General features: G+C 57.2%; 1 protein-coding gene across 5 annotated transcripts in view; it reads left to right on the top strand.

Annotated features, from left to right (window-relative positions):
- HDAC4 (histone deacetylase 4) overlaps nt 1–18,915 on the top strand; it is a 268,241-nt gene that overhangs the window by 163,067 nt on the left and 86,259 nt on the right. For all 5 annotated transcript variants that reach the window (XM_072961972.1, XM_072961973.1, XM_072961971.1 and 2 more), the window contains 2 exons: nt 1,969–2,213; nt 17,621–17,771. In XM_072961972.1, coding sequence (XP_072818073.1) covers nt 1,969–2,213; nt 17,621–17,771 — 396 coding nt within the window. The remainder of the gene's footprint in view (nt 1–1,968; nt 2,214–17,620; nt 17,772–18,915) is intronic.

The raw sequence follows: 18,915 nt of genomic DNA, 5'->3' as shown, positions 1-18,915 counted from the left end.
AATAAATTTCAGTCTTGTGTGGGGTGGGGGTGGGATAGCTTACCCCTGTTCCCTGGTCCTGTTCACAAACTGTTTCTTTGTGATTTTTCTTGCATAAATGTCAAATAAGAACCTTTTAATGCATCAAGCCTGACCCCCAACTAGAAAAAAAATAAGTTCACTTACAAAGTTAGGGTGGCACTTCCGAGATTTGGGGGAAGAAGCGGAAGAGAACAGTCAGCTGGTGTTTGTCCCGGCCTTGTTGGGGCTTCGAAGAGGAGAATTAGATCATTTTTGAAGTGACTGGAAGTGAGAGTTTGTCCCCACGCCCTGCAGCCAGGGTCCAGGCCTTCCTGGGGGCCTCCGCCAGCCCAGCCCGGGCTGGGGGCTCAGGTGGGAGCCGGGGCTTGGTCCTGAGGGGGGGAGATGGTGACTCCAGTCATGGAGCCAGGGCCCTGCTCTGGCCCCAGCAGCACCCTCCCCTCCGCCGGGGTGCACCCTGCCCTGCAGGTACCGGGCTGCGTTTCAGTCGAGGACACCAGGGCTCGAGGAATCAGCTTAGGGGTTAGAACCTAGGGCTCCTGCCAGAGCCGAGCCTCTCCCCACCTTGCCTTGCAGAGGGATGGCCAGAGTGGACCTGCTGCTTGGGCAGTGACCACAGGACTGCCCTGTTCCCAGGGGCGGGTCCTCTTACGACTGTTTCACCAGAGGCTGCGAGCTGCAGAGCACAGGCCTCCTCAGGAACTGGGTTACTTCTGGGCGCCGGGTCCCCAGGCCTTGGCCACTCAGGGTGACCCTGGGACAAGGTCGGGTGCGTAACGAGGGCCTGACCTGCAGGGAGTCTGGGCAGAGACGCTGGGATGAGACCGTGCCAGGTGGCGATGGCTCTGAAGGCGAGGAACTGGTCCTTGGCGGCCCTTGTCTGTTGAGTCCGGGACCCACCTGGGCCCCCGTCGCCGGCGCCCGGGTCTGGTGCGGGTTGGCTGATGAAGGAGTGAGCCCAGAGCAGGCTGCCTGGGGAGCACTAAGATTTACGCCCAGTTCTGGGCGAGCAGAGCCCGGGGACGCTCCCCTGCCCCGGGGAGGACTACAGGAGGCTTGACCTGGGAGGTGCCGTCACCTTGTCACCTCAGCTCACAGCCGGTGCCTGCCACCCGCCCGTGCTTTTCAGATGCAAACCTGTCAAAAAGGACGGCTCACTTCGGGTTATGTTGCGACACCCACAATTTAAGACTTTCCTTCTGCACTCACTTTCTCACTTCAACTTGGTGTTGGTTTGGAAGCGTTAAGGTTGACTCCGCTTCTGCTTCCAGTCAGAACACTTGCAGCTCTGTTGGCAGTCCGCTGGTGCGGCCGAGAAACCCACCTCTTAGCGAGCTGTGGACGCACAGGCCTGCTGTGCCAGCCGGCGCGGGCAGGCCGGGGCCTTTCGTTGGCCGCAGTCGGTAAATGCGTTCTCCAGAGGGTGCTTGCCTCACCGTGGAGACGCGCTCCCTGTCCTGGGCATCTGCCTGGACCACTTCAGGGCGCAGGCTGCTCTGTGGTTCCCGCTCACGGCTCTCAGTGGCTGCATGGCAGGGAGAAGAAAAAGGCGGTTTGCTTCTCTGCATACGAATGTTGGGGCTCTTTGGAGAACTTTTCTTGCTTTTTCTCTTTGTTGACTTTCAAAAAAGATGTCAGCAAAGGCCACTGGGCTGCAGCGAGGTCCCCTGAGAGAGAGGTCCTCCCCGCGAGGAGGGAAGGGTGCAGGAGTGGGTGCCCTGGTCCCACCCCTCAGCCTTTGGCCCTGAGGGCTGGACCCCTCAATGACCTCCGAGTCCTGCCCTTTGAGTCTGTGGGGCAGGAGAGGGGGATGAGGCATCCCAGACGTACGGATGCCTTCTGCACATGGGCCCCGATGGTTGCAGTGGCTCTTTGGAAGGCAGCAATGGGGCTGGGGGCCAGGCTGCTGCAGTGACCGGCACTTCTCTGCTGTGTTCTCTCCCGCAGTGGATGTGGCCTCGGCTCTGCCTTTGCCGGTGGCCCCCCCGGCGGTGCCCATGGACCTGCGCCTGGACCACCAGTTCCCGCTGCCCGTGGCGGAGCCTGCGCTCCGGGAGCAGCAGCTGCAGCAGGAGCTCCTGGCCCTGAAGCAGAAGCAGCAGCTCCAGAGGCAGATCCTCATCGCCGAGTTCCAGAGGCAGCACGAGCAGCTGTCCCGGCAGCACGAGGCCCAGCTCCACGAGCACATCAAAGTAAGTGGCCGCCGGCTGCGCTGTCCCGTGGCTGAGGATCGGCCCAGAGGACCCAGCCGGAGCACTGAGATTCAGTCCCAGGACTTTGCTTGCTGTGCCGTTAACACCAGTCACTAGACACCTGCGTGTCCAGCACGGGCGCTGGCTGAGTGAATTGTGGTCCATGTGGCCTTTAGTGGGAAACAGCATTTAAAAGTCACAGTGTAGAAACGCACTGAAAGTAGCATTTCATCCACAAATATAAGATTTGTCCATAAATGGAAACATTACCAGCAAGAAGAAACACCAGAATATTAACGGTGATCATCTCTGGGTGGTGTGTTTACACATCATCTTCACTGTCTTCTTAGGACTTGTCTGTCTTCTCTCCATTTTTCCTACTGACCTTTCATAGTCAGAGAAAGACAGTAATATTTTCTTTTAATTTAAATGGAATAAGAAAAAACTAACGTAGATCTTTTGGGGGACACTCACTCTCTGCATGTATATAATCTGATCCCAGATTTTAAAAGAAACACATACTGGGGATGCATAGCAAAGTCATGTTATGCAGTTGAGGGACCACTTGTGATGTCTGTGATCACAGCATGCTCTCACTGTATTTAGGACCGTGCAGAGCAATGATGTCCAATGGAAATAAGCAGGTATATATTACAGTTACATAGGTGATTTTACATTTTCTGTAGCCACCTTAAGACACCAGAAGAAACTGGCTGTGTAAGTTACGTTATCGCTAGGTAACAAATTACCTGAAAACCTAGCTACTGAAAAAAACGCGCATGTGCTGTCTGGTTGCATCCCGGGGTCGGGTCCGGGAGCTGCCTTCCTGGTGGTTATGTCTCAGGATCTCTCAGGAGGTGCAGTCAAGCTGCCGGTGAGGGCTGCGGTCTCATCTGAAGGGTGCTGGGGCTGCAGGGTCACTCCCAAGCTCACCTGCGTGGGCATAGGGAGGAGGCCATGGGTCCTTACCACCTGAGCCTCCAACAGCAGCTTCCCCAAAGTGAACATCCCAGATGCCAAGATCCAAGGGGCCAAGAAGGAGGCCTCCGTGTCTTCTTGCCTAATCTGAGAAGTGACACCCCCTCCTGCCTTATTCTACTGTTTCATAGATCAGCCCTCCCAGAGGGGCCCAGGCAAGAGGTGACCAGGGGGCAGGGATCTTTGGGGGCTGCTGGGAGCCTGGCTGCCAAAGTTAAATTAATGTGAAGACATTTTACTTAAACTCCTACTTCTAAAATTGTTTTCACTCAAAATGCATAGAAACACTTGTGTTTGTCGTCAACCTTGGTGCACCATTGCAGATGAGACATGGAGAGCACATCTCCGCCTGGCCCCACAGCGTTTCAGGTGCCCTGTGACCACATGTGGTACGAGGCCATTTAGGGGTTGGGCAGCAGGGATGTGGAGAATTGAAAGCCATGCCCTCTGTTCCCCAGTGCTTCTGCGATGCTGTTTCCATGGAGACCATCATGGCCCATGGGTGGACGTCACTCAGCCAGGCCTTGGCTTCTTCAGGTGTCAGCCACACCCAGACTGCCTGTGCCCCCTGGTGCCAGGGGGGAGCTGCCCCGAGGCCCTGGGTCTTGGCCGGTTTGATTGTTCCTCTGGGTTTTGTTGGTGTCCAGTTGTTGTTGCCTTTGCTGCTTCCCCTCGACTCCATTGGGGTTCTGAGGTCGATGTTGGACAAACCAAGGAGAGAACACTTTCCAGAGCGGCTGGAAGTCCAGCCCCCATCGTTTTGCCTTAAGAATCCTGAGCAGGCGAGTGCTCCTGCCTATCAGAGGTCACCGGTCTCCATGGAGACTGGTCCCCAGCAGCCACGTGGTCCTCTACTTTTCAAATAAGCACTGTCGGGTTTGGGGTGGAGCGGTTGAGGGCCCTTCGTGGCTGTTGGGACTAGAGGGAGGCCCTGCGGGGACGCTGGTGTGCCCTGGACCTCGCCCGCCGGTGGGGAGGCCTGCACCTTGCTAATGGTTGCTGCTCCGTGCGGTGCAGGGGGGGATGCACGGGGGACCACGGTCCAGGCGCCAGGCCAGCCCCACCAGAGGCGTGTTTGGCAGCACCCACTTTTCAGGACGGTGGTGGGGAAGCCCCAGGCGGCCCGGGCCATGGTCCTGGCAGCGGGAGTCAACCCAGGTATCTGCCTTTCAGCACCGGCGAGAGCCCCCGCAGGCTGCCGCCGCCCCCCCAGGCTGCCGCCGCCCCCCCAGGCTTCCGCCGCCCCCCCAGGCTGCCGCCGCCCCCACTGGCTCCGCCCCCACTGGCTGCTACTGCCCCCGCAGGCTCCGCCCGCGCAGGCTGCGGTCTCATTTTGTCCTGGAGGTTGCAGCCTCTCATTTCTGTGCCTCTCAAACAACGATTTAAAAAACGAGCCCTGGGCTCCCTCACGTCCGGTGACCTTGCCGGCCCACGTGGGGCAGAGCTACTTCTCAGCATGTTTTTGAAGATCTTCCGTCACAGGCCTGTGTCTTTATGTCCTCTCAGAAGCCGGAGTGATGGCTGCGGGCTGGCTCTTCCCTTCCCGGTCCTCTCGGATGGGTCCCCTTTTCCTGGCCCCATGGCGACCGGCGGGGCCCGTCTCTGCTCTTCTCTTCCGAGGAGAGCACCGTGCGTCCCCGAGGTCGCCATCCACCTGCCCCGACCTGAGGGCGCGCTTGCCACCCGCTCTGCGTGCGGCCCCCGCCTCTGCGCGCCGCAGCCCAGCGCGGCGCCTGGGTGACGAAGGGGCCGGGCCGCGTGCTGGTTTGCACTTTTCCCCGTTTCCACTCGCCGCGCACTTGTCCTCGGACAGCATGTGACGGCGGGATCGCGGCAAACTTGCTGGGGTGGATTTTTGTGCTCCAGGGATTAAGGAGGATGCTCATTGTTGACATTCTCGTGTATGTGTGAGTTGAACCTGCAGGTTTTGCAAGGGAAAAAAGGAGAAATAAACAGACCCCAGGTACGTGAGGGGTCAGCAGAGGCAGCGCCAGGAAGCAGCACACATCCAAACGCTCTGGTGCTGCCGCCGCCGCTGGGTGAGACCCGGCTTCCCGCGGGCCGGCCTCTGCCGGCTGCGCCCGGCCTCCGCGGCCTTTCCCTCCTCAGCTGGTGCTTCACGAGTTGTGCCGCCTCTTCGGAGATGGAGGAGAGCGCCCCCAACCCGAGTCCTCCCGACAGCGCCTGGTGCCTCGCAGCCTGGCGGGTGGGGGCTCCTCACGTCGGGCGTGCCCCCCCCACTCGCGGGCCGGACGCCCCAGGAGGTGACGGGAGCCCCGGAACCTGGCTCTGGGCTGGTTCTCAGCAGCGAAGGGAGCGCCTCCAGGTTCCGTGTTCTCCGCAGTTTAATCATTTGTTTTTCCATTTGCGATGGAGATCTGCAGTCTGAAGCCGTTTAAACTGTGTGATCCGGCGTTCCCTCCGCCCGCGCCGCTGTGACGATTTAGGCCCTCCTCGTAGGCCGTGGTGCTGTTAGTGACAGTTGGCAGTGGTGGTTGTCAGACAGATTTCTTGAGCGCACTATCTAATTAGTGTCATTAAATCATCAGTGAATTTGAATAGGATTTTATAATTAAAAAGGGAATCGTTTTTGAAATGGAACTTCAGTTGTTAACCTTGGGTGCAGAAGGTCTCTCGGGAGGTTTCCACACTCAGTGTCACGCTTGTACAAGACAGTTTCCTTGTTGGTCGTGACTCAGGGGCCCCGTCCCCGCTCCGTCCCGCACTGTGGGTTCTCTTCTCCCCGGAGCGGGGTCCAGGGAGCCTGGTCACCGAGGCCGAGGGCTGAGAGCGTCGTGCCACTGGGTGTCGGCAGGTGCTTGTGTCCAGAAAATTGTTGGCCGCTTCATCACCTGGGAGAGCGTAGCTGCTCATCTGGCAAATGTAACATTACCGAGATTTGCTGCTTTGGGCGTTTGTTGTGCTATATTTAACTTTTAAAAACTTTTATCAGAGAAATTTGTGTTTCTAATGTATCTAGTCGAAAGGTAGTGTGTCAACACAGAGAACCTGCCCTCGCCGCCCCCCACCCAGCTTCCCAGGCCCCAGGTCTGTGCTGGTACGCGCGCCCTGTGTCTCCACGGCCAGCTTGGTGCCTGAGTCCTGGGTCCCTTGTGGTGGGTTCCCACTTGCGGGAAAGACTTGGCTTTCTCACCTCCCCCCACCCTGTGCACCCGCCGCATCTTCGTGGTGCCCCCACACTGAGCCGCCTCCTAGTTAAAGAGCCCTTCAGGGGCTCCACCCTCATGGGGGGGGGGCCTGTTGCTTATGCCACACAGTGACCGCGTGGCCTTCCTGATACAGCTGTCGGCTTTCCCTGAGTCTGTCGTCTCCTCCCTCACCATTGGCTTAGTTCCCTGTGCCTGATGCAAACCCGGCCCCACAGTCTGAGAAACCTGTCAGCCCTTCTTGCTGTGGGGAGCGCCCCCGTGCAAGCCAGGACTCCTCGGCCACCTTGTTCTGGGTTCCAGCCTGCCATCCCTTCCCTTCCACCCACGGCAGTGATGTTCTTGTAAACATGTGGCTTTTGCTGCTTTGCAAGCGCTTGTAATATTGTATTGGGAATGAATTAGACATTCCCTTCACTAATGGGAAGTGCTGTGAACACTGAGCAGACATGGGATGTCGACCCTGGTGTCTGGGAGCCACCTCCAGGGCTTCCAGGTGGCAGCCGCAGGCTTCTCTGTTCGGGGCGATTCCTTCGCCCTTTGCTCTGCGTCGTCCCGAGTGCTGAGGACACACCTGCTCTCCAGCCCTGCCTGCAGGCTTTGTTCTTGTGAATTTATGTCTCCTAAAAAGTAGTGTCCCTCTCAGTGGGTTTTGGAGAGGAGCAGGGGTGAAAGCGTGTTCACTCGGCCCTGCTCACCCCGACGTCTGGCCTCCTCTTCAGCCGCTGGCTGACAGCATCCTCAGATCTCCCCCAGGGCCCCCTGCACCCCCGGAGGACACCTGTCTAGGTGAATGGCCCAAGCATCACGGGACGAGGGGGACGAGGCCCGGGGCTGAGGGTGCCCGGCGCCTGCCCAGCGGGGAGGGAGCAGCAGCCTTTACCTCCAGACCGTCTTTTTCACGGGGACCGCTTTCCTCCTGATCTCTTTCTGATCGCAAAGTCCTTAATGTTAATTATTGAGTAACTGGAAATTACGAGGGAAATGTGACTCCAGTCCTGTTAGCTAGGGAGGCTGTTACATTTGGAGTATATTCTTGTAATCTTAAATTATGTACGTTGTGTGTGTGTCGATAGTTGTATGGAATTGGGGTTATACTGACACGCGGCTTTTATTTAGCGTATTGTTAATGTTTCCCTTTACCATCACATACACTTCAGAAGTGTGGTTTTAATGGTTTCGTGGTCTTACAGTGAGCCATGATGAATTTAAATGACCACTGATGGTTAAGTGGTTGGACATCAAGGTCATTTGCAGGTTTCCTTCTGTTTTGAGCATCCTTGTGTGTGGACCATATGCGTTTGTCTTAATAAAATAGAAGTGGTGTTGCAGACCCCAGATGAGTCCTTCTCCGAGGCCTTCGTTACCTGTCGTCGTGTTTCTCTCCAAAAGCTACACCAGTCCTGAGTGTGCACCTGTCTGTCTCTCTCGCGTGCACACACACACGCACGGGCCGAGAGCAGTATCGGTGGCACTTACTGACCCGTGCCGGGGCTGCCCGGGCCCCCTCATCCCGCCCACAGTCTGGCCGGGCCGGGGCGACCCCGGCCTCGCCCCTGCGCTGCCCGCAGACCGCCGAGTGGCTGAGCAGGGACGAGCAAGTCAGACTTGTTCACATTGCGTTCGATTCTGTCCCACATGGTGTCCGCATGTCCTTGAGTGTGGTCGCCCAGATTTCTACGTGCTGATTGCCTTTTTGCATTTTTCTACTAATTACCATTTCCTGTGCTGTTTTCCTGTTGCAGTGCTGGCCTCTTTCTCATTGGTACATGAATGTTCTTCATAAATTAAGGGCATTATTTCAGCGTCCATCATATCTTGCCATTTGGCTATTAGTTGTGTTTATAATCTGATAGTTACCTACTTGGTCTGCCCTCGGGCATGAAGCAAAACGTGTTTCCAGACAGTGAAAAGTGCCACCTCTGTCCCGTCAGCAGCGCGGGCTTGTTTTCCCGGCCGAGTCTGTCTCTGGGCCTCTCTGCTCCGCGCAGGCAGGAGCCTTTCCCTGCGTCTCAGTGTCCGGCCGTGCGGGCCCCATCCACATGTTATTCTCACTTTACATTTCCCTCAGCCTGCCTCCAGGTGGACTTCTGTTGTCCTGGGTGAACCCCAGAATCATTTCTCATAAAGCCCCCCAAATGTGGTCTGCGAACTTACCAAAGTTGCAGCGAGTCAGTAAGTTAGCAGGAGGTCTACCAGCAGCTTTCTGATATAAACGTTCTAATCCAGGAGCGTGGTCTGTGCTCTGAGGCGTCTGTCCTTGTGAAAAGACCTGTTCTGCTTTCCTCGTGTGAGGCCTGTGGATTTTATGTCTAATCATTCTTGGGTATTTCACGTAATTTTTTTTTAATGAATAGAATGTGTTCCATTTTATTTTTGCCTTTTCTACTGTCAGTGTGAAGCTCTTGTTTCATTATCATTTGTAGCCAGCCCGTGCATAGGATTTTCCTGTTAGTCGTGAGGCGTTTGTGATCGGTGATGCTGTGTTCTCTAGGCAGACGGTGGTGTCCCCTCCAGGTTACAGCTGTTTAGCTGCGTGGACTAGGACGTCCGTAACCACACTGAGATCTCAAAAAGCTGCCGGTGACAGCACATGGGTGCAGCGTCCTGCCAGGACCACGGGCGTGGCTGTGAGTGTGGCAAGGCTGGCCTGGGGTGTGGCCGGGGGTGTGGCCTCCCTGAAGGCTGGCTCTGGCACTAGGGTGCTGGGCAGAGCCCCGGGCCCCCTCAGGGCCATGCGGGCGCACCTTCTCCGGGCCAGTGACTGTGTTTCCTGCGGTGCTGAGTCCAGCAGCCTCACTGCGACTCAGATAGTAAACAAGAGCAGGTGGCTCTCCAGGGACGGAAGGCCCTCCCAGGCCCGTATGCAGAGACCGGCCTCCCCGCGGGGAAGAGGTGGTCTGCGGGCACGGTGCTGGGCACCACTCTTCCGGCTCCCAGTGCTCGTCGGGACTGTGGTCGCTGTCACCACCCCTGGGTTTCCCCGCGTCCTTCGCAGCTGGGGATGCTCCCTCTCGATGCCGGCGGGGCAGGAAGGTGGCCGAGGCTCTGCCTTCGTCCCCATCCGCATCCTGGGCTTCCGGGCTTCCGCACAGCTGGCCCTGCGCCTGCGCTCACTCCCACCTGGCGGAGCCCGGAGAGAAGCGGCTGCCCTCCCCTCCTTTTCAGTATGGAAATTGCGTAGTTTTAACCTTACTCGTCTTTTTTAAATTGTGGTAAAAGTCACATAATATAAATTCATCATTTGGCCATTTTTAAGTGTACGACTCAGTGACATTTAGCACATTTACAGTATTGTGCAGTCGTCACCCCACCTGCTTCTAACAATGCTTTCCTCACCCAGGAGGAGTCCCTGCACCGCCGAGCAGCCGTGAACGGCCCGGCCTCCTGCCCCGGGACTTGCCCGTCCGGGAGACTTCATGTGAATGGAATCTCGGTGTGTTGTTTTTGCATCCGGCTTCTTTCACTTGGCGTAACTTTCTCGAGGTTCTTCTGCACCGTGGTGCGTGTCGGCGCTGGCTTCCTCTCTAGGGCCGAGTGTACCATTGTGTGCACGTGGCCCAGCTTGTTTATCTGTTCATCTCTTGGTGGACGTGTGGGTCTTTCCACCTTGTGGCGCCTGTGCAGGGTGCTGCAGTGACCATGAGGGCACGAGTTTGGTTTGAGCTCCTCTTTTCCACTCTTTGGGTGCACACCTGGGAGTGGAATGGCTGGGCCATGTGGTAACTGTGTTTAACTCTTCCAGGAACCACTAAACCCCTGACTCATGTTTTTATTGCAGTAAATATACAGAACATAACATTTACACCTTTAAGTGTCCAGTTCCATGACATTAAGTCCATTCACACCATTGTGCCATTGTCACCAACATCCGTGTCTAGAATTTTTTCATTCTCAAAGTGAAGTTCTGTCCCAATAAACACTCACTCCCAACTCCGGCCCCAGCCCTGGCCCCCAGCATTCAGCCTTCTGTCTCTATGAATTCGACTACTCCGGGTGCATCACACAACGTCTCTCTGGACCAGCCCAGCCATGTTCAGTGTGGTTTTCATGATAAATTTCAGGGGTCTGGGTCGTCACGGTTGTGTGTCCCCACAGAGCACCTGAAACAGGTGGTGTCGTCTTATAGGCACAGTCCTCACCACGTGGCTCTGTTGTTAGACCCTCTGTGTGCACACCGGCGTCCTTCTCCATAGCACTGTCACCCTGCAAGTGCAGGAGAGACTCGTCCAGAACCAGGGCGCCACTGCTGCTGCCCTTCCCCTGGCCGGCCACACACCTGCACTGGGGTCCCCCTGAACCCCGACTTTCCTCTTAGTTACGTAGCTGATTTGACATATGTATATAAAGTGCTCAAGTGTCTAAAAACAAATCAAATGGGTGAGAACCAGGTTCGCCCTATCTTTGTGAGAGTACCCGCGTGCCGCGTGTCAGACGCTCCCGTCCGGGGGAAAGTTAACGAGCGCCGTGTGATTCTCTGACGTTCACCGTGCTCTGGAACCCGGGCAACAGGCAGGTCTGTCTTTGGGCAGTTCTAGAATATGGACCTTTGAGGATGGATCTGATGGTTAAGTTGAACGCAGAAGTGGTTGACCTCTAATTTAACCATGAGCCGTTCTGTTGTGTTTCTAACAAGAAAGGCAGAAGTGAGCTGGAGTCGTGAACCACCTCTAAACCGCTAAGAGACCAAATTTGGGGGTGACTAAGTACAGGGGGTCCCCTCCTCCAGGAGTGCCCTGGGGAGGGACGTCCTCTACGCACAGTCATTGTTCTCTCTGAGTGTCAGGGCTTGGGGGTCCCCAGGGCCAGCTTGTGGGCCCTCTGGGCTTCTGGAAGCTTCTCTCTTGCACTTGGGCACCAATGCCTCTGGGAAGGTTGTGCAGAGGGCAGATTCAGACGTGTGTGCAGAGGGGGCGTGGCTGTGGCGGGCGTGCCCCAGGCCTGACCAGGAACCACAGGGCAGGCGGGGAGGCCCCGAGCGCAGGACTGACCCCCTCACACACCGGGGCACACCTGGCTGTCAGACTCCTTGTGCAGCACACGCTTCCCCCACCCCCACCCCAGGACTCACCTGTTCTGATCAGCCGTTCTCACCAGCCCTTCTCACACTTGTTAATGAAATTTTCAGCCCAGCGGTGGCTTTTTGCCAATTTTTCATAGTTACTTGGGGGTCTTTGCTGTGACTGGGACTCCACCATAGAGAAAAAATACGTGTCTTCAGTCTGAGGATGTGCTTCTGGGAGCTGTTTTAGACAGATCCTGTCCCGTCGGCACCAGGACCCCGTGGTCCGCCGGCACAGAGCTCGGGGATGCCCAGCTGGGAGCTGGCGGGGCCCCCCACGTTCCCGACATCAGCCGGCGCCCCCACGGTGGCTCCAAAGTGGCCGGAGTCGGCTGCACCTCGTGCCCCTGGGGCCGCGGCACCCTGTCCACACCAGCGCAGTGACGCGGCAACCCGTCCTGACCCATTTGCCAGCAGGTGCCGTCCCAGAGGCGGGGGCCCCTTTTCCACGGTTCCTTGGCGTAGGTTTGGGACACTTGCAGTTATTTTCTCAGAAAAAATCCCTTCGTGTGAAAAAACACAGTGTGCATGTTGCGCATTTTAAAGCATCTTGCCGTGGTGCCCTCCGGCAGAGTTCACGCCTCCTCCAGAGGCAAATTCAGCACAGACCTTCCCTTCCCGGGCCTCAGGGGGCATCTCCAGCCTAAGGGGTGAAAAATAAAACCTATTTCCATGCTTTTAATTTGCATGTCCTTTTTAACTGGTAAGGCTGAACGTGTGTGTGCGCGTGCAAAATATTTTAGTGTGCCCTGTGCTGTCTCCATGGACAGGGGAGAGTTTTACGAGCTGTTTAGTTGAAAGTGGAACACTTTTCCTAGTAGGAAAAAAGGTAAGATTGAAAGGGAGCCTGGTTTTATGGCGCTGGGGCCGGGCTGTGGTGTTTCCTCTGTCACCATCCCAGGAGCTGAATGGGTGTTGTCTGGGGCCCCGGCTTCTGGGTCACCTGAGGCAACTGTTAATGCGCCTGCAGGACGCACGGAGGTGGTTGTAGCCCTGGGACCTGCGACCTGGGACAGCTCGTGGCCACATGCTGCGTCAGCCCTGAGCCTGTCTGCGCCTGATTAACACGTTTGCAGTCAGGAGTGGCTCATAAACCCGGCACCTTGGGTTTGTAGGAAGTGGCTTCTGGGCAGGCGGATGGCCTTGTGCGGCTGCCTTCCGGGGGCACTGCCGGCCACCCCAGGTGTCGTGCTGGGCCCTCCTCTTCCTTTGCTGCCCGACGCCTTGCCCTGTAAGGCGCTGGCTCGCCTTTGGGGGCGCCGTCGTGCTGCAGCCTGCCTGTGGTTCCTAGGGCTTTTTGTGTCTTTCCCAAGGTCACAGCTGCAGAAGTTTGTTCCACAAAGAAAACCTTGCCTTGCATTGACTGGCGATGTGGTTTCTTCTTCTTCCTCCTCACGGGCTCCTGTTGTTAAATACGCTGCCTCTGGTCCGGCCCAGGACCCTCCCGGGCTTGCTTAGACACCTAAGCCGACTGCAGAGAGAAAGTGGGGGTCAGATGCTGTCTGGGTCTTTGGTCCGCCTGGAGCCCCCAGGGGAAGTGTCTCCAGGCAGCTGTGAGCCCGAGGAGGGGAGGAGCCAGGACTCCCTGCAAAGGCAGACAACCCTCCACTGTCTCACAGGGACGCAGCTTCCAAGGCGCCCTGCCTGGGCACCTGGGCTTCTTAACGGCCGTGATGTCAGCAGTGCGTGTCCGTAGCGTCTTGGGGCCTGAGGGGTCAGTCTTTGAGCAGCGCTGTAAGCAAGCCCTGTCCTGATTAAGTGCAGTGGCGTTGATGTGACTTCATTGCACTTGACTGCTGCCAGCTTGCCACTGTGGGTCACTGGCCTCAGGACTGAGGAGAGGTGCTGGCCGGCTGGGGGCCGGGAGGCCTCTCTCGTCCCCTGGCCAGTGGGTGGGTAGCCGTCCCCGGGGCTGCCCTTCAGCAGCGCAGGGTTTTATTTTAGTTCACTTTTTAAGGTAAAAATCTGGTTGCGTTTCCAGTTGAACATTTGTCATTAAATTCCAAAGCCAGAGTCAGAGAAGCTGAGTTCTGGGAATCTGAATTTTGATTCTGAGCCCAGTGTTGGCTTGAAAGTAAATTCAGTATTAATCTTGGTTAGATGAATATGATCTGTTATTTTTGTTTTCTTTCCCTTAGAGAAACTAGGTAGTAGACATACATCCTATTTTAAACTGCTCGTGATAGTTTTTCAGTCTGCAAAACAGCCCTCCCTCCACGGAACAGTCCTGACCCTCGCGCGCTAGTGAGGTGCTTGTCGCAAAGAGCTCTGAGGACTTTGCCCAAGACTGACATCAGCACAGCTCGAGGTCTCATTTTCTGTGGCCTGAGCCCTGCATGGTGTGGTGTGCTCTCACTCCCCTGGGGCCGACCGAGGACGGGCCACCTGGGACCGGCAGGCGTCCCTTACCTTGCAGCCCTTCCTCATTTTCCAGAGCGTGGAGTGTGGAGTCACTCCATCAGAGGTCAAGAGTCAGGCCTGGAGGGTATTGAGACCTTGTGAGGGAGCGTGTGTCCTCACTGCCTTCTGTTCTGTGGACTGTAGCTCGCAGGTTGTCATCTGCAAGTCCAGTAGCATGTCGCGTCTGTGTAACCTAAGAAGATGTCGCCGTGACGCTGTGGGGCACTTGGGGCATCAGAGTCGTCCTTGCTAATTGCTACTTTCACGAAAACCCCAGGACAGTATTGTTTTCCTGGGAGTTTTGTCGTCCTGTGAACGTTAATCACCAGTATCTGGGTGGTGGTTTCCAGTCTCTTTGTAATGATAATTGAAAAATCGCACTTTCCTTCTGGGTCCTGGCTGAAAAGTAAATACTGTGAGGCTCTCTTAAGTGAATTTCTGCCTGCACCTCATTTACACATGAAATGGCGAGGGAGCGGTTAAAAGGGAACTGGGGCTCGAGGTAGGCGACTGGGGTGTAGGTGACACCCAGAGGCCTGGCCCTTCACAGCAGGATCTGTTGTTCATGACACATGGGGGCTCCTGACCTGAGTGACACCAGGAAGCCCTGAGTTGTCTCCAAGGACTGGCAGTGCAGGGGATCCCAGAGCCGCTGGCGGTGGCCCGGTGACACCCGGTGAAGCCTTTTACCATGGATGCAGCCGCGGGGCACTTGGGCAGCAGTCTCTGAATTCATTCTGATCGACAAACGTTTCTTCTGCCCGAGTGCCTTCGTAGGTATGGGGCCCTGATCCGCGGGGGAGTGAGTAGAGCCGTCCACGGTGCGGCTCTTGGAACGAGACAAATGACAAGGGACACGTTTTATCCCCACTTCTCTCACTCTCTTGTCCCCAGGGTGCAATTTGGTTTTCCTCTTTAAAGATAAGAAAACTCACTGTTTTGAAATTATTGGCAAAGTCCTTGAGCTGGTCTTCCAGACACGACAGTGATGCCAGTTTGAAGGGGCCGAGGCCCTGCTCAGGTCACACCAAATGGTATTGTCTGCTGGCCACAGTCCCTGCAGAATTCAGAAGCCAGTTTGGAGATTTACTCTTGGGGTTCAGCTACCCAGAAAGCCCCGTGGAACGTCCTTCCTATCCCCCAGTTCCTGTAAACCAGCTGTTTGGAAGGTAGTAATTTTTCCATAGAAAGCTCTTAGAAGTGACACCCGGGACCCCTCAGGTGGGTGCTGAGTGGGGTGCCCACTGCTGGCGGCCCCTCTCCCACACACTGCTGCACGATATGGTCTGTGGGCACCTGGCCCTCAGTCCTGGGCACCTGGGTCCCCCAGCGTCTCCCACGGGGGGGGGGTGCTGCTGGGTGGGGTCTGGACACACACCTTTGTGCCGCCCCCTGTCCCGGGCACCGGTGGACGCACGCCTCTCCCCCCACCCCCCACGCTGTTTTGGGGCTGAGCTACAATGCCTCGCTGGCCGTTCTGCCCCCATGGTCCTGGCTGGAGAAGGGAACCCTTGGCGAAAGGCAGGAGGTGGCGGCGTTTGTGGACGGGGCTGCAGTCCTGCTGTGTGTGCCAGCACAGGTGTGGCCTCAGGTGTGACCCACCCCCCAGGCTCCGTCCTGTGGGGCTGTGCTGGCTCCCGCTGCAGCAGGGCCCGGAGGCTGGGCGGCCGGGCGGCTGGCTGTGCTGACTGTGGAGGCCGCCCAGGTGGGCTGGCAGGGCCGCGAGGGGGTCCCTGGGAGGCGACAGGGCAGGTCCGGCTGGGCACGCTGCCCGCGGGTTGGGTGTGTGGACCTGCACCCCAGCCCCGCTCGCACCAGCCTTTGTCAGATGCTCGTTCATTGTCATGGACGGCTTCTTCTCGGGTCTGGCTGGACAGCGTTTTCACCAGGCAGCGCAGCCACGCCGGCGCTGTGGCCTTTGTTTAGAGAATGAAAGGGGAGACTTTGCACCTTCCACGTTTCCTCAGTTGGTGGTCTTTTTCTTTAATGTTTTCAGTGTCACGTGATCGAAACCTAACCCAAGTCGCAGATGAGAGGTGGCGTTGCGTCTTTAACAGGAAGGAGCTCTAAGCTGCGAAATCCTGTCTCCTTCTTGAGGGGGGTGTTTCTTTCTTATTTTGAATTTTATGTGTGACGTCTAGGCAGTGTGCAATGTCGGGTCACTTTCTGGGGCACAGCACAAACTCTCAGTCGTACGTGTCCACACACACGTTCTTGTTCAGAGTCTTTCTCGTTGTAAGTTACTGCAGGACATTGAGCATGGTTCCCTGGGCCGCGCAGTAGGACCTTGCTGTTCATCTGTTTTACATGCTGTAGTTACACCTGCAGGCCTCTAGCTCCCGGTTTATCCCTTCCCTCTTCCCCTGGCGACTGTAAGTTTGTTTTCTGTGTCTGTGAGCTGTACCATGTGACGTCAGTCGTACGTAGAATCTGAAAAAAAAGAAAAAGACACGAATGGCGTTATTCACACACTGAAATCCTGCTCCCTTACTTTCCGTGCTGCTCTAGCTGTTGGCAGAACCTGGGCAACTTCCAGACTGTGGAGATGGCGGAAGGCGGTCAGGGGAGGGGGGCCAGGCAGCCAGGGGTGGCCTGTGGGGGGGCTGCTCTCTCCTCTCCCTGCGGTCCCTTGGCTGGGGAGAGGCTCTGCCCGGGCCTCGCCTGCAGCCCGGACCCTCCCCAGCAGTGAGGTGGCTCCAGGCAGTGACCTCGGAGCTGGAGGCGGGCACAGCAGGAGCCTGATGCCGGCCCGGCTCTGCTTCCAGGGACGAGAGTTTGGAGATGTTCCTGGATACACACTGCCCGCTCCCAGGCTGCCAGCACACGCGTGCATACGCATGCACGCACACACGCTCACATAGATGGCTCGTGTGTCTCCGTGTAGACTGTTTTCTTGGGTGCAGGGGACCGCTCAGGGGAAAGCTGGGCAGCCTCCGCCTCCTGCCCCTTGGGGCACCCTGGGCAGCGGTGTGCCCTGTGCCCCTCATCCTTCACCCCTGAGCACCTTCATCTTCTCTCAGGGCACAACGCTGTCCTCAAAGAACAGCTGGAGAAGAGGAGGGGAGGCCGTGAGAGGCACCTGCAGCGTCCTGGGTGGGGAGCCCTTCAGGCCGAGGCCCTGACCCTCCGGCCACTCGGCGCCTGGGTCTCCCCTTCAGAGTGTCGCGCTTTACGCTTCGTGCTCCAGGACTTCGTGTCAGCAGGCTCCTCGGGATCTGACCTGTCTGCCCCCCCTACCCCCGTCAGCACGGGGCTTTTTTGCTTGTTTTGTGCCTGTCATGTGTTTCCGGGCACCTGCGGTTTCTTCTTTTTCTTGGCGAGGTGGGTCTCTAGCGTCCAGACACGCACTTCTGCTGCGGTGCTGACGTCCGGGGGCGTCTGAGGTGCGTCAGGCGGGGCTGTCGCGAGCACAGTGCCCAGCACAGGCCCACGCAGGGCTTTGCACGGGTCAGTCCTGGGAGTGGGGTTGGTGGGTCCTGGTGGGCGAGGGCTAAGCAGTTTTCAAAGTGGTTACATGGCGCCTCAAAAAGACATTCCCAGCTCACGAGACTGCAAATGTCTTCACGTGTGTTTTCCTCCAGCAGCTCAGCCTCTCGTTTTCATGGTCAGCATCCAGTGGTTCGGAGCCTTCCTGGAGCAGCCCTCCTTCCTGCACGGACCACAGCGCCCTCTCCTCAGAGATGCTGGCCGGGCCGGGGAGCGCGGAGGCTGATCCCTGCTGGCCTTCATGTGTGTGTCTGCCCAGGGTTCCTGCTGGGAGCGAGGCCCTGACTCTCTGTCTCCTCCTTCCCTGCTCGCAGCAACAGCAGGAGCTGCTGGCCATGAAGCACCAGCAGGAGCTGCTGGAGCATCAGCGGAAGCTGGAGCGACACCGCCAGGAGCAGGAGCTGGAGAAGCAGCACCGGGAGCAGAAGCTGCAGCAGCTCAAGAACAAGGAGAAAGGCAAAGAGAGTGAGTGTGTGGTCGGGGGCAGGGGGCCGTGGTGGGTACAGCAGGGTGGGGGTGGGCGCCTGGGCTCCGCGGGGCACCCCCTTGGGGCTGGTGCAGTGCCCCAGCTTCAGTGCTAGTCTGGCCTTGCCTTCGTTTGGGGGCTGCAGGGGCACCTGGTGCGACTTGTGGTTTGACTTCAGCCTTTGAAAGACTATTCAGCAGCTCCTAGTGGACTTAAAAGATGCTAAAAACCATGAGGCGTCCCAGATGCATCTGATCTCCAGCTGTGAGTTCAGATCCTAACTTTAACCCTGACGTTTTCAAAGTCCTGTTTTGAGAGCGTCTGCCCGGTGTTATTAGCTTGTAGGACCACTGAATGGAGACGCGATGACCCACATTTGGGTTATACACATGCCCTTTGACCCCAGGTTTTGCTTTCCACAGTGGCTGCGCTCGTGTGAAGACCAGCGTGGTCTGTTACCTGCCAGGAGACCCCTGGCCTGACCCAAGCCGGAGGCTCTTCTGCATACTGTTCCCCCTTTAAAAGCTGCACAGAATGCCCCGTGTCTGTCGGGGCAGAGGCCGCAGTCCCCTGTGCTTCCCGCGCAGCTGCAGGACAAAGAGCAGGGCTCGCACAGCTCCGGGGGAGGGCGGGTTCAGCGCCACCCATCTCCCGGAGGCTGCGGCGTCCCTCCCGCGTCCCTGGGCCTCTTTGTTTTGACAGTTTGTTCCTCCCAGTGATACACCCGGGACCTGATGGGGTGAGCTCACGCCCACACCCCCAGGCTCTCCAGTTTCTGCCAAAGCCCTCAGCTCAGTGAACTCACTTGTTCCCCATTAATGCTGAGAATAAGCCAGGACGTGATGGACTGACTGTTGAGCAATTTACTCTTCTAGTGCTCAGGTGTAAAAATAGACGTTTCTGCACATTTTACCAACACGTATTAACCCCAAAAGCCTCAAACCCTTTGTCCTCGACCACTGAGAACGGTGCCACCTGTACGAGTCACTTTAACACGCCCCTTTAAATTTTCACCTTTATGTGCATGAGATACAGCTTAAGACGCACTGAAGATTTTTGTAGGTCTGTTATTTGAAATGGCTTACGAATCTTTTTTATTGGGGTGTGCCCCACGTGCAGAAAGCACACGGTCTCCAGTGTGCA

Source organism: Vicugna pacos, chromosome 5 (genome assembly GCF_048564905.1).
Source record: "Vicugna pacos chromosome 5, VicPac4, whole genome shotgun sequence".
NCBI classification, from domain to species: Eukaryota; Metazoa; Chordata; class Mammalia; order Artiodactyla; family Camelidae; genus Vicugna; species Vicugna pacos.
Note: the sequence above shows the minus strand (reverse complement) of the source record. Positions and strands in the feature narration are given on the sequence as shown.